A 26138-nucleotide genomic window follows, 5' to 3' on the forward strand; every position below is an offset into this window, starting at 1 on the left:
TACCAAAGCCTGGCAGAGACACAACAAAAAAAGAGAATTTTAGACCAATCTCCCTCATGAACATCGATGCAAAAATCCTCAATAAAATACTGGCAAACCGGATTCAGCAGCACATCAAAAAGCTTATCCACCATGATCAAGTGGGCTTCATCCCTGGGATGCAAGGCTGGTTCAACATTCGCAAATCAATAAACGTAATCCAGCATATAAACAGAACCAAAGACAAGAACCACATGATTATCTCAATAGATGCAGAAAAGGCTTTTGACAAAATTCAACAGCCCTTCATGCTAAAAACGCTCAATAAATTCGGTATTGATGGAACGTACCTCAAAATAATAAGAGCTATTTATGACAAACCCACAGCTAATATCATACTGAATGGGCAAAAACTGGAAAAATTCCCTTTGAAAACTGGCACAAGACAGGGATGCCCTCTCTCACCACTCCTATTCAACATAGTGTTGGAAGTTCTGGCTAGGGCAATCAGGCAAGAGAAAGAAATCAAGGGTATTCAGTTAGGAAAAGAAGAAGTCAAATTGTCCCTGTTTGCAGATGACATGATTGTATATTTAGAAAACCCCATCGTCTCAGCCCAAAATCTCCTTAAGCTGATAAGCAACTTCAGCAAAGTCTCAGGATACAAAATTAATGTGCAAAAATCACAAGCATTCTTATACACCAGTAACAGACAAACAGAAAGCCAAATCATGAATGAACTTCCATTCACAATTGCTTCAAAGAGAATAAAATACCTAGGAATCCAGCTTACAACAGATGTAAAGGACCTCTTCAAGGAGAACTACAAACCACTGCTCAGTGAAATAAAAGAGGACACAAACAAATGGAAGAGCATACCCTGCTCATGGATAGGAAGAATCAATATCGTGAAAATGACCATACTGCCCAAGGTTATTTATAGATTCAATGCCATCCCCATCAAGCTACCAATGAGTTTCTTCACAGAATTGGAAAAAAACTGCTTTAAAGTTCATATGGAATCAAAATAGAGCCTGCATTGCCAAGACAATCCTAAGTCAAAAGAACAAAGCTGGAGGCATCACGCTACCTGACTTCAAACTATACTACAAGGCTACAGTAACCAAAACAGCATGGTACTGGTACCAAAACAGAGATGTAGACCAATGGAATAGAACAGAGTCCTCAGAAATAATACCACACATCTACAGCCATCTGATCTTTGACAAACCTGACAAAAACAAGAAATGGGGAAAGGATTCCCTGTTTAATAAATGGTGCTGGGAATATTGGCTAGCCATAAGTAGAAAGCTGAAACTGGATCCTTTCCTTACTCCTTATACAAAAATTAATTCAAGATGGATTAGAGATTTAAATGTTAGACCTAATACCTTAAAAACCCTAGAAGAAAACCTAGGTAATACCATTCAGGACATAGGCATGGGCAAGGACTTCATGTCTAAAACACCAAAAGCAATGGCAACAAAAGCCAAAATTGACAAATGGGATCTAATTAAACTAAAGAGCTTCTGCACAGCAAAAGAGACTACCATCAGAGTGAACAGGCAACCTACAGAATGGGAGAAAATTTTTGCAATCTACTCATCTGACAAAGGGCTAATTTCCAGAATCTACAAAGAACTCAAACAAATATACAAGAAAAAAACAAACAACCCCATCCAAAAGTGGGGAAAGGATATGAACAGACATTTCTCAAAAGAAGACATTCATACAGCCAACAGACACATGAAAAAATACTCATCATCACTGGCCATCAGAGAAATGCAAATCAAAACCACAATGAGATACCATCTCACACCAGTTAGAATGGCAATCATTAAAAAGTCAGGAAACAACAGGTGCTGGAGAGGATGTGGAGAAATAGGGACACTTTTACACTGTTAGTGGGATTGTAAACTAGTTCAACCATTATGGAAAACAGTATGGCGATTCCTCAAGGATCTAGAACTAGAAGTACCATATGACCCAGCCATCCCATTACTGGGTATATACCCAAAGGATTCTAAATCATGCTGCTATAAAGACACATGCACATGTATGTTTATTGCAGTACTATTCACAATAGCAAAGACTTGGAATCAACCCAAATGTCCATCAGTGACAGACTGGATTAAGAAAATGTGGCACATATACATCATGGAATACTATGCAGCCATAAAAAAGGATGAGTTTGTGTCCTTTGTAGGGACATGGATGAAGCTGGAAACCATCATTCTCAGCAAACTATCGCAAGAACAGAAAACCAAACACCGCATGTTCTCACTCATAGGTGGGAACTGAACAATGAGATCACTTAGACTCGGGAAGGCAAACATCACACACCGGGGCCTATCATGGGGAGGGGGGAGGGGGGAGGGATTGCATTGGGAGTTATACCTGATGTAAATGACGAGTTGATGGGTGCTGACGAGTTGATGGGTGCAGCACACCAACATGGCACAAGTATACATATGTAACAAACCTGCACGTTATGCACATGTACCCTAGAACTTAAAGTATAATAATTTTAAAAAAAAAAGAGGCTTCACACAGCATTTTGAAATCTTGCCCTTCTACCTTCTGCCATGTGAGGACACAGTGCTCATCTCTTGCAGGGGATGCAGCCCTCACCAGACAGAAGAACTGGCTGGCACCTTGCTCTTGAACTTCCCAGCCTCCGGAGCTGTGAGAAATTACATTTCTGTTCTTTTTCAATCACCCAGTCTATGGTATTTTGTTACAGCAACACAAACAGACCAAGACATTAATATATCAATAAAGATTTGTTTTTTAAAAAAACCTAAACATGCAATTAATATATAAACAGCAGTTGTACTCTTGGGTAATCATGTCAGAGAAATGAAAACTTCCATTTACACAAAAACTTGTATATGAATTTTCATAGCAGACTTACTCCTAATAGTCAAAAACTGAAAAAATAGTTTCCTTCAATAGATGAATGGTTAAACCATGGTACACCTATACCATGGAATAGTACTTGGCAATAAAGGAACTACTGAAACACACAACTTGGTTGAGTCTCCAGGGGATTATGTTGAGTGAAAAAAAAAAACAATACCAAAAGGTTACATACTATATGCATTCAATTAAGTGATAAAATTATAGAGATGGAGAAGAGATCACACTTGCCAAGGGTTAGGAATAGGTAAGTGGGGAAAGGAAAAGGAGGATGGGTTTGGTTATAGAAGGGCAATACAAGCATACTTTCTGGTGATAGAACCGTTCTGTATCTTGACTATGATAGGAACATATAAACTTTCTCAAGTGATAAAATTGTTTTTAAAAAAGCCGAAAGTCAGACACACAAATGAATACAAACTACAGCCTTATGAGATGTTACCACTGGGGAAAATTGGGGAAAGGGTATCTCTCTGTATTATTTCTTACAACTACATATGAATTTATAATGATTTCAAGCTAAAACTTTTAATCTAAAAAACAGCTAACACTAATTTGCATGAAGGGTGTTTTAAAATCTAGATTGAAGAATGCTATCTATAATATGCATCATTTCAAAGTCACCCAAATTGGGATGGATGCAGAAAGATGACGAGGCTTTATCTGGGCCCACATTTTCATTTTCCAGTAGAGCAGAGTAATTCACCACACCAGGGTTATTTGCCAGACTGGATTCTCCTCGTGACAGACCTGCCATAGGTACTGCTGTAGTAGGATTGGCAAATGAGATGACAGCATGGGTACTTTCAGCACCTCCACTGATAAAGTTACATGGCATACCGAAACAAGGAAATGAGCCACCTTGTGCGACATACGGCTGTAATGAACGTGAGGAGACAATTCTGGGATATGATGAACTCTCACTGAGGTATTCTTCCTGCAGTTCAGGACATGCCGCTGACTCAAGAGATGTTACAGCAGGGCTGGCCCAGGCATGGGTTTCCTGCCTTTCTGCTGGTGGTGGTATGCTAGACTGTACCTATCCAGGGTAAGAGAACAGAATGAGTAAAGTTATTTTCTTCGGTTCCTAGACTTCAATTTTTCCATGAGACATACAATCAAAACTTTTTTGTGTAAATCCAGACGACCTCTAAAATGACACCAACCCAGTATCAATCAACTGTAACTTAAAATGAGGCTTTAAAAGTTGATTAAAAAAAAAACATTCCTATGTATTTTCCTTGCAACATCATTTTCCATTGTTAAGGATAAATGCTGTACTTTGATCATATGATTTTTATTCTTCTTCAACCCTGCATTTTATACATGATAATTACTAACATAAAAATACTAAATGTTGTAATCTGTCAGACCTAAACTTCAGCATTCTTCCAAGGGACTTTTAGTCCCCCATCTGCTATTAAAGTAAGTAGAGAAAAGCCTTGCTAATCTCAGAGTTACTAGTTCTCTATCAGTTCTAACTGATTGGTGTCTTTAGGAGCTAGAGGTTTATCAAAGTTGTAAAAACGTTTTTGTAACACACATTTTATCAAAGGTGGTTGCTCCCAAGAACACTGCAGTTCTGAAACAGCTCCACAAAGATGGTCAACTTGCATAGTGGTATTTTCAATAAGATCTTCTACATTCTATTATACTTAAAAAATAGTAGTTCACATTTCAAAAGAAAAATAACATATGTGAAAACGCCATTAAGTCAAACGTTAACTGCTAGACACAACAAAAGTTCTCAAGCCATCAGAAATGTCTTGCTCCTATTCGAGGCCTGGCTGTAGGTGACACAAAGCCAGCAGGCTGAGCTCAGGAGCCCCAACACCCCCTCTGATGCTCTACCCCGTGCAGGCACTAAGGCTGCTCTAATGCCAGCAAATGAAAGTGCCGCTATGCCTCTACACCAGCACATTGATGATGAAGACACTGCACATCAAGGAAGGTGCTATTTTACAAAAGAAATCCTCAAATCTGATAAAAGGCCAAAGACTCACTTTATAATGTTCATATGTAACATATATGTTCAGCTATGTACAAATATGAAGTCTATATTATATACAGAGAGTGAGTGTTCCATTCCAGAAAGAACAGTGAGCCAAATATAACAGATGTGACTTTTGGCTTCAAACATTTTAAAATCATACAGTCAACAACTAATCTTACAAAACCATTGAGTACACATCCCCTACGTGCCAATCAAGCATATATGACTGATAAAAATCTGAGAATTCCTCTTGAAATACACAGAAACTTTGGGCAAAAAAAAAAAAAAAAAAAAAATACACTTAAACAAAGGGCCAGAAACATTTCCTCATTCATTCATTCAACTAAACCTTTATTGACGGCCTACCACCTGGCAGAACTACTTTGCTATGTGTTGGAAACATGGACTGAAAGAAAGCTCCTAGCCGGGCACGGTGGCTCATGCCTGTAATCCCAGCACTTTGGGAGGCCAAGACAGGCAGATCACTTGAGCTCAGAAGTTCGAGACCAGCCTGAGCAATATGGCAGAACTCCATCTCTAACAAAAACAACAACAACAACAACAAACTCCATCTCCAGAAAAAAAAAAAATACAAAAAGGTAGCCAGGCATGGTGGCATGCACCTGTAGTCCCAGATACTTGGGAGCCTGAGGTGGGAGAATCACCTGAGCCTGGGAAGTTGAGGATACAGTGAGCCATGATTGCACCATTGCACTCCTGCCTGGGCAACGGAATGAGACCCTGTCAAAAAAAAGCTGTCCTAGAGGAACTGCCATCTCAGCTGGGAGAGAGACAAGTAAAGAGAGGATTCCAATAAACAAAGTGATTAGCAACCTGGAACAGTGGTTTGCAAAGTGGTCCACAGACCAACAGCATCAACAGCACCTGAAGCTCATTAGAAATGCCAAATTTCAGGCTGTACCCCAGACCTCTGGAGTCAGAAACTCTGAGAGTGGCAACAGTGGTCTATGTTTTCACAAGCCCCCAGTTGATTCTGATGCTCCCAGTGAGAACCACTGGGCTATGGCAATGAGGTAAATAGTGCAGGCTCTAGGGGAACATGGTTGGGGTCAAATACTAGAGTCCAGCCACTTATTGGCTGTGTGACCCTGGGCAAGTTACTTAACCTCTCTGTGCTTCAGTGTCCTCATGTAGGGAATCGGAATGAAAATCTCTCTCAGGGTTCTCTTGAGGACAAGAACCTTGCTATAGTATTAGGTTAATATTAACAGTAACAACACTACACTATGCCCGGTCCAACAGTGCTCAGTGGTCTCTTCCTGTTACTATTGTTATTACCAGCACCATGACACAGGTGGGAACAGGAGGCTAAGCATGCACAGAAGAGTGGGCCTAACCCACGCTGCAGTCATGGAGAGCTTTTCAGAGGAGGTGAGGTCTGAGGTGAGAATTAAAACATGAGAAGGTGCTCGCCAGGTGAGGATACATGGAAGGGTTTACAGGGTAGGAGAAACAGCAGATTCAAAAATACCTAGAGAGAAAAACAGGAAGCCAGATGTGAAGACAGCGAGTATCAATGACATTCCAGGAGCGAGGCTGTCATGGGAAGGAGAGAGTGAGGATGACAGGAAAGGAGGGATGGGAGGCAAGAGAAGTGGCTTCTCCAAGCTGTGGGAGAACTTGTAGAGGGGAAGGAGGGACAGGGTCTAGAGCCAGAGGAGAGAGAGAGGGACGCCCAATGGGGGGCAGCTCTGAGTTCGGGGAGGGGACTAGATGCAGAAAGCAGCAAGGGTGTCAGCCCTGGCCACTAGAATGGTCGGGAAGGGGTCAGAAGAAGGGTGGGGATGGGGGCAGTTGGTTGGCTGTGGGGACAGATATGAGGAGTTGGAGGAGAGGACTGCCCCAGGCGCTCCACTGTCTCCAGGAGTGAAGAGGCAGGACTAGGGAGCTGAGATAGGCCGGGGACTGCCAACAGAGGGGGTCCTCCTCTGCTCCCAGCTAAGCAGGACGGAGGTGGACTCAAGAGGGAACGGGGATGAAAGAAAAAGGCATGCTGCAGCGCCGCCCCTGCGATCTAGAATGGGCAGGGGAGGAAAGAGCCAACTCCTTAGGAGCAATGGAGAGGAGCCATTGGGGCCATTTCAGGCTGACCGTGGCCCTAGGCACCTCCTCCCACAGATACTGCCTCCCACCCCAGTGTGCAGGCTTGCCGAGGGGGACCCTGGTCTAGCAGTGCAGGGGAGGCAGGCTGGGGAGAACCTGCTCCCTACCTTCCCAGCTCGCCTCTGTACCCACTTCCCCCCAAGACTGCATGTGTCCCTTGGAAGCACTCCACTTCTGTTCTCCCCCATGATCATGATAAATGCCCAAACAATTTCACTTTCCAAAATGTTTTAGCTCATTCCATTCAAGAAACATTATACACGGTAAGAAACATTTTTTTTTTCTAATAAACCTTCATTACCTCTGGCTTATAACTCACAAAATCCCCGGTAATCACATCTTTACCAACATGGTGATTCTTACAAGGAAAAGAAGGAAACAAAATGCTTCAGAGCTCATTGTCTAATGAAAAGAAGCATACAGATTCAGGAGAGAGAGCTATTTCCTTAAGCCTGAGTTCAGAGTAATTCTACAGTGTATACGAAGACTGAAAAAGAATCCAAATTGCTTTCTTGGAATATATTTGGCAATGAGCATTTAATATAATATAAAGATTCAAAGTCTGGTATACACTCATTAATGATACTTCCCCATCTTCTTCACAATCAAGTATTCATGTTACTGTCTAAGGAAAATTTATTAATAAACCAAAAGCAAATATGAAAGAAAGAAAAGTTCAGGACTTCTATTTCATTTTCAAGAAGCACCTAAGGCCTATTTGTGATATCAAAGGACCTTTGCCCATTGCAAATCCTACAACTACAGGAAAAGATATATTTGCAGAATTGTGTTCTCTTTAATCCAGCTACACTTAAGACACCATTTTCATCAAGCTTAACCATTTATATACTTTGTGGTAGATAGACGAGCTTCTAGCACCAGAACTGCTTTAAAAGCAAGTGTTTCTAACCATGAACAAAGAACCAAATGTTAAATGGCTTTTGATTTTCAAATAAACCAACAGTGACACTCTGTGGACAAGACAGGAAACACTTAACCACCTATTTTTCTTGATAAATTAATCTGTAAATCATCTTAAAATATTTTTTGGAGTAAGGCAGGGTATAAATAAGTAACCAAACAGTACATAACCATTATATTTCTGAAAAATTATTCTAAGGATGAATTGTGGGCCATAAAAATAATTTTAACATAAACATACCAAGTAGTTATCTACTTCTTTGTTTCAAAATACATAATAAAAAATTAACTGAATTAGCCCAGCATCACAAACGTATTAGACAGCCAAAATTATATCAAATTATAATAGATATTAGTAATTGTAAACACAATATTACCATCTTACGCTTGTATAGTGCTTCATGCTTTCCAAAGTGCTTTCAGATAATTATGTACAAAACCATGACACTGGGCAGATAATTAGCATTATCCCCAAAAATGAAAATATTGAGGCTGACAGAAGTTAAGAATTGCCTACACTACTTACGTGGCACTGATATCCACATCCTTATGTAGGTAAACAAATACAGTTTCTGTTAAGCCAAATTATATATAGTTTAATAATCTATTTTATTCAACTTCAGAGATCAAAAAGCACAGGAGAATATAGTGGTAATGTAAAACAGTACGACCACTTAGAAAAGCTGGCAATTTCTCATAAACTTTCAATTACCCCATTACCTAATACTTCCACTCCCAGGTATTTACCCAAATTAAGTGTAAACATAGGTTCACAAAGAGACTGCCATAAGTGTGCTCATAGTCACTTTACTCCTAATAGCCCAAAACTGCAAACAACCCAAATGTTCATCAAAAGAATGGATAGGCCGGGTGCGGTGGCTCATGCCTGTAATCCCAGAGCTTTGGGAAGCTGAGGCAGGCAGATCACCTGAGGTCAGGAGTTTGACACCAGCCTGGCCAACATGGTGAAACACCGTCTCTACTAAAAATACAAAAATTAGCCAAATGCGGTGGCGGGCGCCTTTAATTCCAACTAGTCAGGAAGCTGAGGTAGGAGAATCGCTTGAACCCGGGAGGTGGAGGTTGCAGTGAGCCAAGATGGTGTCACTGCACTCCAGCCTGGATGAAAGAGCGAGACTCTGTCTCAGAGGGAAAAAAAAAAAATGGGTAAGCAGATTATGAGTATTCATATGACAGAATACCACTCAGCAACGAACAGGAATGTAATATTAATACTATGAAACAAATCTCCAAAACATTATTCTAAGGAAAAATGACTATGACCCAAAACAGTACATACTGCACAATTCTATTTATGTGAAGTTCTAGAACAGGCAAAACTCATCTAGGATGGAAAAAAACATCAAAATGTATTTCCCCGAAAGTTAAGGGAGATGGGGACTTACTGGGAAGAGGTCCCAGGAGGGAGATGGGGACTTACTGGGAAGAGGTCCCAGGTCACTTTCTAGGGTGATGAAAATGTTCATTACCATCTTTTTTTTTTTTTTTTTTTTTTTTTTTTTTTTTGAGACAGAGTATTGTTCTGTCACCCAGGCTGGAGTGCAGTGGCACAATCTCGGCTCACTGCAACCTCTGCCTCCCAGGTTCAAGTGATTCTTCTGCCTCAGCCTCCCGAGTAGCTAGGATTGCAGGCATGCGCCACCACGCCCAGCTAATTTTTTTGTATTTTTAGTAGAGATGGGGTTTCACCATGTTGACCAGGCTGGTCTCAAACTCCTGACCTCAGGTGATCTACCTGCCTTGGCCTCCCAAAGTGCTGGGATTACAGGTGTGAGCCACCACGCCCGGCCAAAATGTTTATTATCTTCATGGGTTGTAAGTATACACATTTTTCAAAACTCACTGATTTGTGCATTTGACTGCATGAAATTCAACTCCATTTCTTAAAAAGAAATACAGCAGAATGAAAAGAACAAAGAGAGATTTTCACTTTAATAAACAAACCATAATATCTACCTCTGGAGTAGATAATCTTCCTCTTTTTGGCAAATCCACTTCTGAGTTGTAACTGTATCTTCTTAAATGTACTGGGCATTTGATCTGTGAAATGGTTTGGTCACCATGGGCTACTGTGAAGCAATGCATAAAAAAGTTATTTCATACACTACTCTCTTAATAACCTTAATACAGATATGTTCTCAGAATGCTAACTCAAACTGAATTGGACTTTGGGTTGAATTTTAGAGTGACAAAACAAGAATTCTTCCATGACCAATTTAGAGTAACTCTTTTAAAACTGAAGGGCTATATTACCCGTAACTAGGAATAAGAATCAAATCAAATGCAATTGCAAACTGTGAAGTAACTGCTTAGTAACTTAAAGCCTACACAGTAAATGCTGGAAACAAATGAACAAGAGAATGCAAGGGCTAACTGCTTTTGTAAAGAAGCCCCAAAAGGCCCTTGAGTAAGGAGACGGCATTGTGTCCAAACTGTAAGCCAGGAATCTATTCTAGATCAGACCCCCACCACTATGTGGGCTGGACAGACCACTAGAGACACCACCTCCTCATCTGCCAGGTTAACATCAGTTGAGATGATCTCTAAGGGCCATTTCAGCTTTCAAGTTAGGATTGCCTTATTAAAGTTTATATTAATCCTAAATAAATGGATGTGAAATGTAAGCCAAACAATCTAGAATTAGGAAGGTCTGGTTATGGCTCTGAGTCACTTAACTACGGAACTAGAAGACACTGGCCGCAACAGTATTGGATTATATCTTGTACTAGAGATTTGCATTGAAAGCCTGCATCACAGTGACTGGGAGGGACACTTTAATGAAAGAGCTACTTCACTTAAACCTTTCTGAGCCAGGGCAGTAATGAGAGGCACAATTAAGGGATTCAGGTTTCATCTCTTTCCTTTTCCCTTTCATTCTATAGTGGAGATCCTAATGACCAAGGACCCAAAAGAGAGAAATCAAAAGGGGATAAAGAAAATGGGAGAACTCTCAAGTTAGATAAACACAGACTAAAGTTATATAGAAATATCAAGTTATAAAATACCTCCAGGCTGGACCCAGTGGCTCACATCTGTAATCCCAACATTTTAGGAGGCTGAGGCAGGAGGATCACTTGAGCTCAAGAGTTGGAGACCAGCCTGGGCAACACAGCAAGATATCTCTACTAAAAATTTTTTAAATATTAGCTGGCATGGTGGCATGCACCTGTCATCCCAGCTACTGGGAAGGCTGAGGTGGGAGAATTGCTTGAGCTCAAGAGGTTGAAGCTGCAGTGAGCTGTGATCGTGCCACTGCACTCCAGCCTGGGTGACAGAGTGAGACCCTGTCTCAAAAAATATAATAATAATAAGATACAGTAAGATACCTCCAAGTTGAGCTGTAGCTTCAACCAAATTTTATTTTTTAAGCTGTTTTTTCTGACTATAATACAAGCTATAAGTAATTAAATTCTGATGTATTCAAACAAAGGAACTACACAGCAATGAGAATAATCCAACTATTGCAGCACATAGCAAGAAGTAAAAAAAAGCCAGACACAAGCCGGGTGTGGTGGCACGTGCCTATAGTTCCCGCTACACAGGAGCTGAGGCAGGAGGATCAATTGAGCCCAGGAGTTCAAGTACAGCATGGGCAACACGGCAGGACCCTGTTTCTAAAAAAAAAAGCCAGATATAAAAGAGAGTATAGCATATGATTCAATTGGTATAAAACTCAAAAACAGAAAAAAGTAATCTATGGTAGGAGAAGTCAGGATAGTGGTTACCTTACAAAGAAGAGTAGTGACTGAAACGGGGTGGATAAGATTCTAGGGAGCTCATAACCTTATATTTCTTGGTATGGGTTCTGGTTATATGCATGTATTAGTTTGAAAATTATTTAAGCTGTATATTTATGATGTGTGCATATTTTGCATGTCATATAACTTCCATAAAAAGTTCACCTATGGCCGGGCATGCTGGCTCATGCTTGTAATCCCAGCACTTTGGGGGGCTGAGGCGGGCAGATCGCTTGAGGCCAGGAGTTCAAGACCAGCCTGGCCAACAATGTAAAATCCCCTCTCTATTAAAAATACAAAAATTAGCTGGGTGTGGTGGTGCATGTCTGTAATCCCAGCTACTCGGGAGGCTGAGGCAGAAGAATCGCTTGAGCCCAGGAGGCAGAGATTGCAGTGAGCCGAGATCACACCACTGCACTCCAACCTGGGTGACAGAGAGAGACTCCATCTCAAAAAAAAAAAAAAAAAGTTCACCTAAAAAATTCAGATCATTATAAATAATTCAGAATCTAAATAAAAAGAGAAAGCAATCCATCAGCAATAAATATTGTAACCTTTAAATACATTTATTTATCTTACTCATATATTTTTTAAGCAATTTTGTGTGTCATTTATAATTTTTAAAATATTTTTAAATGCCTGCATAATATTCCATTTTATGGTTGTCCAGAGGTTCTGTTATCTGTTTTCCACTGTGGGACATTTATATGGCTTCTAATTTTTCACTATTTTGATATAATGATGTGTATACATTGAAAGGCAAACATTTATCATTTTAATCATTTGTAAATATACAATTCAGTGGCATTAAATATATTCAGAGACTTGTATAATGATCATCACTATCTATATCCAAAATATTTCTATCATCCCCAACATACACTCTGTACCCATTACACTCCCCCTCACCTCAGTCCCTGGTAACCTCTATTCTACTTTCTGTCTCCATGATATCAAATGTTCTATAACACACTAAAGAAGTATCCTGCTAGCCCTGCTCATAGTTTTAAAACCCAAACAGATAAGTGGTATCAAACTGCTTTTTTGGTATCAGATCAGGGATCAGCAAACCATAACCTGTGGACCAAATCCGCTTTGCCACCTGCTTTTGTATAGCTCATAAGCTAAGATGTTATGGAGTTTTTTTACATTTCTAAATTATGGGGGGGGGAGAATATTTCATGAAATGGAAAAATTATAGGAAATTCAAATTTCAACGACCATAAAGTTTTATTGAAACACAGCCACAACCATCTGTTTACATATCAGCTGCTTTCATGCTATAAAGGCAGAGTTAAATACTTAAAGCAGAGACCTTATGGCCTGTGAAGCCTAAAATATTTACTATCTGGCCCCTTACAGAAAAAATGTACCAGTCTCCAACATAAGCAATAACATTTCCATGTTTTGAAGAGAAGAAAATCAAATTCTCTAAGCAAAGGGTAAAGAATAAATTGTCATATAGCTAAGGAAGAAATATTCCAAGGAATTAACGTCTCATGACTCTCTGTACAAGTGAGGATGTGGAGGGTCTCACATTTCCTAGAGAGCCATTCAAAGGACCAGTGGGCTATAGCAGTTCTGGTTGCAGGACTCCACTTTCCATGGGGTCTTGGACGCTAATGTAAATTTCAAATTCCAATTGTTTATTGTTGGCATGTAGTACAGTGATTAAGTTTTGTATATTAACCTGTTTCCTGCAACCTTGCTATAATCACTTATGCCTTCCAGGAGATTTTTGTTGATTCTTTGAGACTTTCTACATAGATAATCATGCCACCTGCTCCATGGACTCTTGACTCAAGCTGTTATTCCTAGAAGTTCAGTTTTAGCTTTTTTCTTTTGCATTGCCACCAAATTGTTATAATTATAGTTGCCAGATATAAATAATTGTTCAAAGAGAATATATTCTCCCCAATGCTTCCTGGGACTGTCTTACACAGAACAAAGGAGACATGGCAAAGGTTAAGTGAAGGGAAAACGCAAGCAGAAGTAAACATTGTGGTATTGCCACGAAGCTAAGCCCTCTGGTCATAACTAATTATTGTAAAGGTTACAGGAATATTTGAGCAATTTACTGGAAATGGGGACCAGAGAGCAAAATTTTGCCAAGGAGGAAATTTAACAAAATTACCATACGACATTTGGAGTGGACGGTGATGGTCATCACTGCCGCCTGGAAAATTTGGTTCTGTCGCTGTGTCATCAGTGGGATTCTCTGCTGTGTCATAAGTGAAATCATTTGCTATGTCATCAGTGGAATTATCTGCTGTTTCAGAATCTTTCACTATCTCAATACTGCAATCATTGTTATCATCACTGTCGTCAACAGTTACAATAAAAAAATCTAAGAATAAGCAAAGAGAAAGATTAGATTCAATACCACATTAAATAAACAGTTTCTTGAGGAAGCTACCTTATAAAGTTATAGACTGTTTAAAAAACATATTTTAGCTGAAAATTTGTATTATGTATTTTTATATCTGTAATCATTACAAGTTAGCTAATGAACCAATAGTAGGAAGTTTTGAAGTATGTATATACATATGTATGCGTATACACACATAGACTACTATCTCTAGTACTTCCAATTTCGTAGAGCAATAAATTTCTTCTCATTTAAGAAATGTGGCCAGCTGGCCCATGCCACAGTGTTCAATGATATCCTTTTAACTTAAATGATGCAACTGGTGTTAAGTAGACATACTTGTGGTGACCATGATGTTCTAAACTTGTTCTCTAAAAACTAATATTAGTGTCTATGATGACTGATAATGCAGAAATAAAGTGCAAAAGTAAATGTTGTTATGAAATGAATTAAATCTGAATCTCACAAAATGTGAAATAGGTAACCACAAATATACCAGATGTGAAATATCAACTCAGTAAACCATTTTAATGAACACGAAAACACATTATGCAAAATGTCTAAGATCAAAATAAGCTTTATTTCTTAAAGCTGGCCTGAAAAAGAACACATTTAAGCTTGAAGTATTTACTCAGAGATCACATTTAAACTATATCATAACTTGGATTTATTCTTTTTATTTCAAAAAGACTAATGCAGGAGAATAAAATAATTAGCTAGTGTGAGGGGCATGTGATGATTTGAAAATGGTACTAAATTAGGAATCACAGAATGAAGGTTCCAATTCAGGCTCTGTAATTATCCAGAGGTATGACCATTGGGCTAGATAAATTGACTCTTTTGCCTCTGTTTTCTCACCCATAAAAAGTGTGTTTTTTTTAAGAGTCACTCTGAAGTCTACTTAATAGTCTTCATGGAAAAAAATATATAACATTAGAAACCACTTAATTATCTAAACCAAAGTATTAAATAAACAAAAGCTTAAATAAATTATGGTATTTCCCTGAGCTGGAATGGTATATTGCCAATAAGAAGTGTGTTCTCAAGCAGGGCGCAGTAGCGAATGCCTGTAATCCCAGTACTTTGGGAGGCCAAGTGGGGCAGATCGCTTGAGCTCAGAAGTTCGAGACCAACCTGGGCAACATGGCAAAATTCCGTCTCTACCAAAAAATAATAATGATAATAATAACACAAAAATTAGCCATGCGTGGTGGCATGCGCCGGTAGTCCCAGTTACTCGGGAGGCTGAGGTGAGATGGCTTGCACCCGGGAGCTGAGGTTGCAGTGAGCCAGGATCCCGCCACTGCACTCCAGCCTGGGCGACAAAACGAGACCTTGTCTCAAACAAAAAAGGAAGGAAGGAAAGAAGACCTGCTGCCCTCCAGCGTCGCGACCGCCTACATTGTTTCCTGAACACTTGAGGCTTCGGAGAGAACCGCGGGCCGGAGGGCAACCAGGCCCAGCCTCTTTACACACTCGGGCACAAGCCCGAGTCACAAGCCCGAGTCACCTCAACCCCGAGCCACCAAGAGCCACGGGGACGCCATGAACCTCAGGATAACCTCACGTCTCAGGGACATCTTGAGCCCCTGAGACGACCTGAACTCTGGGCCATCTCTGTCCACCAGGCCAAATTTCCCACCGGCGCGCTGAGCAATCGGCGCCAGATGGCCGATACTCAGAGGCCGCCCCCCAACACGCCCGGGCCGAAGAGTAGCCAATCCTGCCGCCCCTGAATGGCCGCCTAAGTGGGTGCCGTCCAGACTCTGAGAGAACTTGAGGCCCAAGTTAGTGGGCCAGTTGAGGGGAGGTCACCTTACCCTGTTCCTCGGTCCCCTCAGACATTGTGAGATTGCGGGGTCTAGCTCTGAGGCCCGAGACCTGAGGCCTACGTCTGTGCCGCGGCTGTGTGGTAACTCCTTGGTAACTGCGTGGTAACTGCGTGGTTACTACGTACACTCGTTGTCCGAGGCACAATGAGGCGCGGGCAGGAGCCTGGACCACGTCTCTGCGGCTGCGCAGTAGCACGTGACTCCTGGGGGGGTCAAAGGGCCTCGCCCCCCACCCCCACTTTTGACCTATTTTCTTAAAGTGTCCTTTTTACAAAAATATATACATGTATGTGTATATATATATATTTGTACTATATATGTGTGTGAATATATGTAGATATAGATACAGATGGAGAGAGAGAGAGAGAGAGAATGAACTGGGAGCCAACAGTGTAATTCTGCTCGTCCCAAAAAGCACATCATAAAAAAAAAAAAAAAAGTCCAATGTAAGAGAATTGCGTTCAGACTTTCTAGTGTTTTCTGGGTTGCTTCCTCACATCCGGTGCCGGCTTTGGGAACAAATCCGAAAACAAGCCGACTTTGAAAATGTGCCCCTAATACTTAGCAACCCCTCCCCTCCCCTCCTTCCTGCCCCCTCTAATAGTCTGCAGCCTATTGTTCCCATCTTTCTGTCCCTGTGTACCGGATATTTAAGCTCCTACTTACAAGTGAGAAGATTCGGTATGTGGTTTTCTGTTTCTGTGTTAATTCACTTAGGAGAAAGGCCTCCAGCTGTGTACATGCTGCTGCAAAGGACATGGTTTTGTTCTTTGTTATGACTGCATAGTATTCCATGGTGTATATGTAACACATTTTCTTTATTCAGTCCACCATTGATGGGCACCTGGATTGATTCCATGTCTTTACTATTGTCTTCACACCTTTCAAAACCTGTCTCGGTACTACATCTGTTCAAATAATACCTCCATCAGGACACTTTCCGATAGCCCCCTGGTAAGAAGGATCCTACAGCAGGTAATCTTCACGTCCCTATTAGTATTTAAATTACTTTGCCTGATATTATAAATCCTCATCAACATGCCTCTCTCCTAAGTTCCTGGAGGACAGCACCATGTCTTATTTATATTTGAACACCACCTCCCTCACAAGATTCTAAGAATTAATGTTATAAAATATAAAGAACCTGGTGCCTGGAATTTGGGATCCATTTCTTCACTGTGTCAGTTATACAATGACTCTTGGGACTGTGGGTCTCCTCATTTGGGGGAAGGGTAAGAATTTCTTTACTTGTGAGAAGCAAAGGTGTATATTGTTAGGTAGAAACACAGAGTTGTTTTGCTATCGTACCAGAGTGTACATATGTGTAGGAGGATGCATAGAGAAACCAAGGGCTGAAATGGATACATTGTGCTGGTTACCAATGTGTTACCTCTCACCTCCAACTTCACCCACTTTTGCCGACTCTGTGAAAGTGGATGTGGGCCCTTTAAGCATTTTTCCCTTTGCCAGTAACACAGTTTAAGCCTTTGGCAGTAGAAGGTGCTAAAAGGAGACCATAGGAGGAAAGGGTTTTTTTTGCCTCCTGGTTGACCTGTGCTCTCTGAGGACATTGATGCAAAGTGTAGCTTTCTCCTGCAGGAGAAGGCAGATTTCCAGTACTTTATAGAGGATATATTTCCAGCAAATTCGTCAAGTTACAAGGTTGGGCTTCCAGCAAATTCCAGAGAATAGATTTACAGTGAAGTCCACCAGTGCAAGCCATTCATTGAGTCTTAGACACCGTGTCTCAACCCTAAGGGTAGTGCCTGTTTCTTATAGCTGTAATTTGTAAAGAATATTTTAGAGTTTTATTATTAGCTAAATCTCTCATTACTGCAGTCCTCTTTTATACTTAATATTTTTTCTTTCTTTTTTTTTTTTCTGAGACAGGGTCTGGCTCTGTCATCCAGGCTGGAGTGCAGTGACTCGATCATGTCTCACTGCAGCCTGGATCTCCCGGGTTCAAGCAATCCTCCCACCTCAGCCTCCTGAGTAGCTGCGACTACAGGCATGCACCACCATGCCCAGTTAATTTTAAATTTTTTTGTTGAGATGGGGGTCTCCCTATGTTGCCCAGGCTGGTCTCAAACTCCTGGGTTCAATGATCCTCCCGCCTCAGCCTCCCAAAGTGTTGGGATTACAGACATGAGACACCACACCCAACCAATAATTCTTTACATTAAACTTTCCCTGTTCAAATTACTGCATGGTATTTCTCTTCATATTGGACCTGGAGGGATGCACCCAACTTGTGGGATTTCCTTCTAGCACACAGTACTCAATAGGTACACAAGGTTTGTTCATGGACTGTAATTGAATAGTCAACAGATATTCAGTAATCCCCTTCAGTTTAATTTCTGGTCAGTCCTCTCTATTCATTTGCCTGATGCCTCTTCTCCACAGAGGGAGGTGGGAGGGAGGGAAGAAACACTTTCCTATTGTCACGCCTGAGACTGACTTTCCATTTCCTGTCCTACCTAAGCTACATTAACCTGAGCAGGGAAGACCAGCAGGCAAGGGAGGCTTCCCAGCCACGGAAGAAGTGGGAGGAGATGTTGCAAAGCTGTCTGTTCCCAGGTGCAAGCTGGACCACAGCAGCCACAGAGCAGGTATTTCTGTCAACAGCCAGTACAGTCACAGCAATGTGGAGTTCCGCAGCCTGTAATTGTGGACTGGTGAACATCTTCTGAAAGACAACTAAAAAAAAAAAAACTGAATGCAATGTTTTTTTAAATATTATAGCATCAGGCCGGGCGCGGTGGCTAAAGCCTGTAATCCCAGCACTTTGGGAGGCCGAGGCAGGTGGATCACGAGGTCGGGAATTCAAGACCAGCCTGGCCAAGATGGTGAAACCTGGTCTCTACTAAAAATACAAAAATTAGCCAGGCGTGGTGGAGGGTGCCTGTAGTCCCAGCTACTCGGGAGGCTGAGGCAGGGAATCGCTTGAACCTGGGAGGTGGAGGTGGCAGTGAGCCAAGATTGCGAAACAGCACTCCAGCCTGGGTAACAGAGCAAGACTCTGTCTATATATATATATATATATATATACACACACACACACACACACACACACACACACACACACACACCATTAAAGAATATCATAAAGTTAACAATTTCTGAGCTAAGATCTGAGAAAGACCCGAAACCTAGATAGGTGTGAGAAACTGAGAGCATTGCTTTTGTTCTTGGACATTTGCTGATACAGAAGAGGCCAAAGGAGGCTGAGCTACATGTTGGGTGGTTTTGTGGGACTGAGGGACAAAAGTCGGAATCTGGGACCCACCAAAGGAGAGTTTGTAAACCACCTCCCACCTCAAACTGGGACCACAAAGAGACAAATCTTCAGAGTAAAAGTAACCAAAAACTAACCATGTGGTCTCTAGATCAGCCTCATGTCACCTGCGAATTTAGCACTCCCAGGTGCCTGCATAAAGCAAGCAAACATTCTCTCTTGCAAAGGTAATGGTAACTTATTTCTACAAAGAATTATTTATTTTATTTATTTATTTTCAAAGATATAATTTTTTAAATGTTTTTTATTTCAATAGCTTTTGGGGTACAAGTGGTTTTTTGTTACAGGGATGAAATATATAGTGGTGAATTCTGAGATGTTACTGCATCCATCACCCAAGTAGTGTACACTGTACCCAATCTACAGACTCTCACTCTGTCACCCAGGCTGGAGTACAGTAGCACAATGTCGGCTTACTGCAACCTCTGCCTCCCGGGTTCAAGCGACTCTCCTGCCTCAGCCTCCCGAGTAGATGGGACTACAGGTTACAGGACTACCACGTTTGGCTTTTTTTTTTTTTTTTTTTTTTTTTTTTTTTTTTTGTATTTTTAGTAGAGACAGGGTTTCACTGTGTTGGCCAGGCTGGTTTCGAACTCCTAACCTCTGGTGATCTGCCTGCCTCAGCATCCCAAAGTGCTGGGATTACAGGTGTGAGCCACTGCAGTTTTTTTAATTCCACACCATCCTCCCACTCTCCTTCTTCTGAGTGTCCAATGTCCATTATGCCACTCTGCATGCCTTTGTATACCCATAGCTTAGCTCCCACTTGTAAGTGAGAACATGCAGTAAGTGGTTTTCCATTCCTGAGTTACTTCACTTACAATAATGGCCTCCAGCTCTGTCCAAGTTGCCACAAAAGACAATATTTCATTCCTTTTTATGGCTGAGTAGTATTCCATGGTGTATATATACCACATTTTCTTTATCCACTCATCGGTCAATGGGCACTTAGGTTGGTTCCATATCTTTGTAATTGTGAATTGGGCTGTAATAAATCTACGTGTGGCAGGTGAATCACTTCAGGTCAGGAGTTCAAGATCAGTCTGGCCAACATGGTGAAACTCCGTCTCTACTAAAAATACAAAAAAATTAGCCAGGCATGGTGGCAGGCACCTGTAATCCCAACTAGGGGCAGGGGCAGGTTCCTAGCATCAACCCGGTTGATTTGCAGGGGAAGCAAGCAGGCCGTGCCCTGCCTGCTGGGCCTGCAAGAAGAGAGGGAGAGTTGACTTAAATGCAGCCCACAGGACACGAGACGGGACAATATGGCCACAGAGCAGTGTCCAGCTGCCCAAGGCGCCACTCTCCACTTGTTTCCACTCCACTCCATTCAAATTCCTGCCACCCGGGGGGGTTCCATCTCACCAGGCACAGTGGTCATCACCCGTGGCTTGAAGCCCCGGACACAGCTCCGGTGGCCTGGCCAAGGCATGCAATGCCATGCTTTCATGAGGCCCTGAGAGCCTGCAGCTTTGCTGACCCCAGTGTCTGCAGTGGGTTTTTGGCCCTAAGGGCAGGTGTGACAAAGGAGTGTGTATTACTCAGGGTTCTCCAGAGGGACAGAACTAATAGGATAGATGTATATATAAAGGGGAGTTTATTAAGGAGGATTGACTTACATGATCACAAGGTAAAGTCCCACAATAGACCATCTGCAAGCTGAGGAGCAAGGAAGCCAGTCCGAGTCCCAAAAGCTCAAAAGGAAGGAAGCCAGCAGTGCAGCCTTCAGTCTGTGGTCGAAGGTCCAAGAGTCCAAAAGCTTAAGAACTTGGAGTCTGATGTTTGAGGGCAGGAAGCATCCACCATGGGAGAAAGATGTAGGCCAGAAGACTAAGTCAGTCTAGTCCTTCCACGCTCTTCCACCTGCTTTTATCCTAGCCGTACTGGCAGCTGATTAGATGGTGCCCACCCAGATTGAGGGTGGGTCTGCCTCTCCCAGTCCACTGACTCAAATGTTAATCTCCTTGGCAACACCCTCACAGACACACCCAGGGACAATACTGTGCATCCTTCAATCCAATCAGGTTGAAACTCAATATTAACCATCAGAGGGTGTGTTCTTTGTAAGGACAGGGAAAGGCCCGGAGGAGCTGCAGAGCAGCACCGAGCTCTGGCCATCAGTTGTGAAAGCTGGATCCCATGTGTTCATGGGCACAGACACGGGTCTGTGTGTGTGTGCGTGTGTGTGTCAGAGAGAAAAAGAGAGGAGGGAGAGAGGAAGACGGATGGGGCTGAGATGGTGATGAAAAGGGGAAGACAGGCTGAGCACGGGACAGAGTGACAGGCTAGCACCTCACCATTTCTGTGTCACCTACAAAACGGTGACCTTAGTAGAGTAAAATTTGCCTGAGAACTTCACCCTGTCTCCCATGCTGAGTCTAGCACTCAGCCTCCCGGGGGAGAAGGGGGGTGAGGGGTGGCTAACAGGGTCTTAGGTGTGCCCCAGGGGTGGTAGAATGTGGAAGCACCTCCAGCTGGAGGAGGCCTCCTAATTAGGCACAACTTGAGCTGTCACCTCCTCTGACCCCATCAGCCCATGCTGATCGTCACCAGGTGCATGACTCCAGGGCTCACCTCTCACTCACCTAGCTCCTGGTGGGGAAGCAAATCCCATGTGGCTTCTTCCTGCGCCTGCGTTTGGGTGGGGGGACTGGCCTGCACCATCCCACCCCTTCAGGGCCCCAGGAGGCTGGGCCCCAGCGCGCTCTGCCCTCCCCCTCGCCCAGTTCAACAGAGAGTCTGCAGCCTCGAATCCAGATCGCAGAGGGCCAGGCTCCAGCGACCTTTCTGGATTCTGCATCTTGACGTTTTCATGCTGAGAAAGCAAACAGGGAAGACGCCTTTTGAGCTAAGAGCACTGCAGAAAGCTCAGCTTCTCAGACCTCAGGCAAGCTTGAAAGTACCTTACTCTATCGTTTTAAAGAGAACGGGAGTTGGCTTCACTCGCGGTCATTAACCCAACAACTCGGACTACTTTCAGAGGGATGCTTGCTCTTCTAAGCACAGCCCAGGAAAAGGCAGGAAGAAATTTTTCGAGTGGACCCCAAGGAAAATACGCGGTTGGGATGCATATCCCAGGTAGTGCGCAGAGCAGATGGTCAGCTCCTGTTGGCTGAGAGCTCCAGAGCTCCCAGCATATGGATCTGATTGTGTGGCCTCCTGCCATTGATCACCCTTCAGTTGATTCCCACAGCTCCTGGGATCTCATTCAAAGCCTACCCAAGGTCCTTCCTGCTCCAGGCCCTGCTCAGCTGTCCAGAATCCAAGCTCAAAAGAATTTGGAGAAGGAATTTAAAGTCTTCCTTAATAGTAAGGTTTGCTAGGGCTACAGTTCCACTGTGTGTGTGGCGGGGTGAGCCGTGGCCAGGCTGTAGGAAAGGGAGTAGCAGGAGCCTGGGGACGGGAAAGGCAGGAAGACAGGCAGAGACAGAGTGGGCACCCTTTGGGATGAGGCACTTCCCCTTCTTGACCTCCCTGAACTGTCAGGGGAGGGGCGATCCTCCTTGGACCAAGGAGAAAACAGACTCGGATTGCCTGAGCTCTGTGACGAAGCCACACAGGCAGAGGGTCCAGCCCTGAGCGCCTTGGGCAGGTCTTTCCCTCTCCAATCCCTTTCTGAAAGGCTCTGAGGCTCTTGGACGGAGAAGGGGCCCCGAAGGAGAGGCAAGGAAAGCGCCATGGAGGGGCCTCCTTGGATAGGGCCAAGCCAGCAGGAGCCGGCCCTGAGAACAGGCAGCCCCCATAGGCCCTCCGCAGACCCTCAGCAGGAACTGGTAGACCGTCTGCGTGCACTGGAATTTCTGACTTGGTGTGGGTTTGGTGACCCGCGCACGTGTTGGTACAGGAGCCCGTGTGTTGCCTTCACCCAAGGGGCACCCTGTCCTGGACTCGCGCCTCCCTGGCTTCCAGTGCTGGGCCCCTGCTCTCTGTGGCCCCGTGGCCCTGGCACCCCCCGAGGATGGCTTGAGAAGCCTCCGTACCTCCCCTCCAGGCTCCACGACTCCTCCCCCTGCGGAATGACGCCAACTGCGGTTGGACCCCGGCCCCGTGGCCCAAGGGCTGTCTCTGATGGTCTCCATTTTCACTGCTCTCTCCAGCCCCTCTGCTGCACCAGGAGATCAAGCTCCCCAGCCCTTTCCCTGAGCCCGTGGTCCTCACCTGCGAATCCCACCAGAGCAGTCCTCCCGCCTCTCAACCTGCCTCAGGGCACGGTGTCCTCTAAACACCCCCCTGCCAACCTGAGCTCCTTGCGCCTGTCTTGCGTGTAGACAGCGGCTCCTGGTGACTGAAGTCAAGCCCTGTCTATAGGCCAGGAGCCCCAGCTCCCTCCCACGACGGCAACACGACAGCAGGACCAGCCCTCCCGGAAGGAGGGCCAAGCCCCTGGCCCAAGGCGTGCCTCACACGCTTGCTGCCGAGTGTTTTCTTCTCCGGCCACTCAAATTCTCGCGTTTCTTTTCCTCCCTGAACCCACACCCCCGGCCCTCCCTCCTTCCACCACCTTCCGCCTCCTGGGTCCTGCAAGCGCAGTTAGCCATAGCTGACTGCCGGCTTTCTGCTGTCCAAATCCTCTGGCTCCTCCCAGCTTTCCTCTGCCTTGGGGTCCCGTGGATTTCAGCGTGCGTGGCCACTCCTGCTGAGCTGTGTCTTGACTCCTGGAATTCACTTCTTCATTGGACACATCCTCACTGATCACCTCCAGGGTGCCAAGCACAATCGTGAGGCGGGGACAGAGCGGGCAGCCGCACACACCAGGCCTTGACCTTGACCTTCTGGTCAGCAAGGGGAGGGAAAACAGAAATGAACAAAATACTTTCCGGAGGCGTGGAGCACTGTGAAGAAAGTAAAAGGAGATGACAAGGAAGGGAGGACGTGCCAAGAGGGACAGTCACAGAAGACTTCTCTGAGTGGCCACATTGGAACTGAGACGTGAATGGTCCAAAGAGGAAGAAGCCCCAACACCTGGGAGCAGAGGAACCCAGGAAGAGCCACTGCAAGGGCGGGGCCTGAATTCAGGAGGAAGCTGGACATGCCGAAGCATCCAAGAAATGGCCAGGGCAGCTTCACAAGGGTGGCCGAGAGGAGAAGGATGGGTCTAATATTCAGTAAGGGTCAGAATCAAACAAGACAATGAGAGAAGGGAAGGAAACACATCACGGGTAGGTATGGACCCTACTAAAACAGAAAGACACGGACAGGAGCAGAAGAGGTGTGAGGATGGAGCACAGAAAGACAGAAGAGATGGGCGGAGGCAGATCCTGTGTGAGTACCAATGGCAGGAAGACAGGAAGAGATGGTCAGAGCCACATCATGTGTTGGTGTGTCAGTAACACAATAAGGCCTAGGCTGGGCATGGTGGCTCATGACTGTAATCCCAGCACTTTGGGAGGCTGAGGTGGGTGGATCACTTGAGGTCAGGAGTTTGAGACCAGCCTGGCCAACATGGCGAAACTCCGTCTCTACTAAAAATACAAAAATTAGCCGGGCGTGGTGGCACGCGCATGTAATCCCAGCTACTCAAGAGGCTGAGACAGGAGAATGGCTTGAACTTGGGAGGCGGAGGTTGCAGTGAGCTGAGATCTCACCACTGCACTCCAGCCCGGGTGACAGAGCAAGACTCTGACCAAAAAAAAAAAAAAGAAAGAAAGAAACTTCAATGCCTTTTGTTCACGTGACTTTAGCAATCTTTTGGAAATAAAGACAGTTTTAAAAATTATTGGTTAACAAGGTGTGGTGGTTCACGCTTGCAATCCCAACACTTTGGGAGGCAGGCAGGCAGATCATTTGAGGTCAGGAGTTTAAGACCAGCCTGACCAACATGGTGAAACCCCATCTGTACTAAAAATACAAAAAAATTAGCCGGATGTGGTGGTACACACCTGGAATCTCAGCTACTCAGGAGGCTGAGACAGGAGAATCGCTTGAACACAGGAGGCAGAGGTTGCAGTGAGCCGAGATCACAAAAAATAAAAGTTGCTAAGAGTTAACACTGTAATATGTAATTGACACTACTGGAGAAACAGTTTTACATACAAGGTGTGTAAGGAAAGTATAATGTTTCTTTAGTAAAAGATTAGAAGAAGGCATGGGAATATGGCTTTTGTTAAAGGGAATGTAATTTTGTCTAGTTCAGAGGGTTTCAAGATTGCCTTCACCTAAAAGAGTAACAAGACAAAACTGAAGGTTTAAGCAAGGTGAAAAGGGTTTGTGAAGCAGCAGATGGCAAACCCACACTCATGACTCCTGCCTGAGGGCGCTATTGACACAGGCGGGACTGAAGAGGTATAGAGTCGCAAAAACAGGGGGGAAAAGACTCAGGGATGATGAACAGGAGATGGCTGTGGCTTCGAGGTGGAGACATTAGCTGAGTGTTGGATGCACGGGCCAGGAACACAAGGAGAAAGTTCAGGAAAGAAGCTGTGCCTAGAAAGGTAGTGGTGGTGATTGTTGATTTTGTTGTTAGTGCCTCAGAGACTCTCATTAACTTCCAACTTTTTGCCCCAGGCCATAGCCCGTACTGTGCTCTGACATTCAGAGGGTTCTGGTAGCGTAGTAGGTACTCAATTTTATGAACGTTCTATGGAGTCCTGAAAAGTCTGTGTTCCCTTTTTGAATTTGATGTCTATTAATAATGCCTTTACAATGATACCAATATCTACCATTAATTTTGCATACATCTATCAAAAGCTAAGAACAAAGTCTTTCATTCCTGTTGCCTTTCTATTAAATTATCCATAAGGTTCATCTGGTTCTGCTTTCTACTGTTGATTATGTGTAATTGATCATACACACGTTCATGATCTGTACTTGAACTTCATACCAGGTAGCCATTCCTGATGCATTGACTGTTTTTGCCTCTAATTCTCCCTCACCTGGATCAGTATTATCACGGTGGCACTTTCTGTTTGCTTGTTGATCAGTTTTTGTCCAGTCCTTTATTTATTTAAGA

The 26138-nt window shown here is 43.7% G+C and overlaps 1 protein-coding gene across 2 annotated transcripts in view; it reads right to left on the reverse strand.

Moving 5' to 3' along the window:
- Positions 1-15907, reverse strand: part of BEND2 (BEN domain containing 2) — a 58219-nt gene extending 42312 nt beyond the window's left edge. For both annotated transcript variants that reach the window (XM_026449795.1, XM_023198930.1), the window contains exons 1-5: positions 15883-15907; positions 13829-14041; positions 11107-11241; positions 9914-10029; positions 3523-3937 (exon numbers count right to left, since the gene is read on the reverse strand). In XM_026449795.1, the coding sequence (XP_026305580.1) occupies positions 3523-3937; positions 9914-10029; positions 11107-11241; positions 13829-14041; positions 15883-15907 (904 nt within the window). The remainder of the gene's footprint in view (positions 1-3522; positions 3938-9913; positions 10030-11106; positions 11242-13828; positions 14042-15882) is intronic.
- Positions 15908-26138: the final 10231 nt, after the last annotated feature.

This window comes from Piliocolobus tephrosceles, chromosome Y, assembly GCF_002776525.5.
Source record: "Piliocolobus tephrosceles isolate RC106 chromosome Y, ASM277652v3, whole genome shotgun sequence".
In the NCBI taxonomy this organism is placed as follows: domain Eukaryota; kingdom Metazoa; phylum Chordata; class Mammalia; order Primates; family Cercopithecidae; genus Piliocolobus; species Piliocolobus tephrosceles.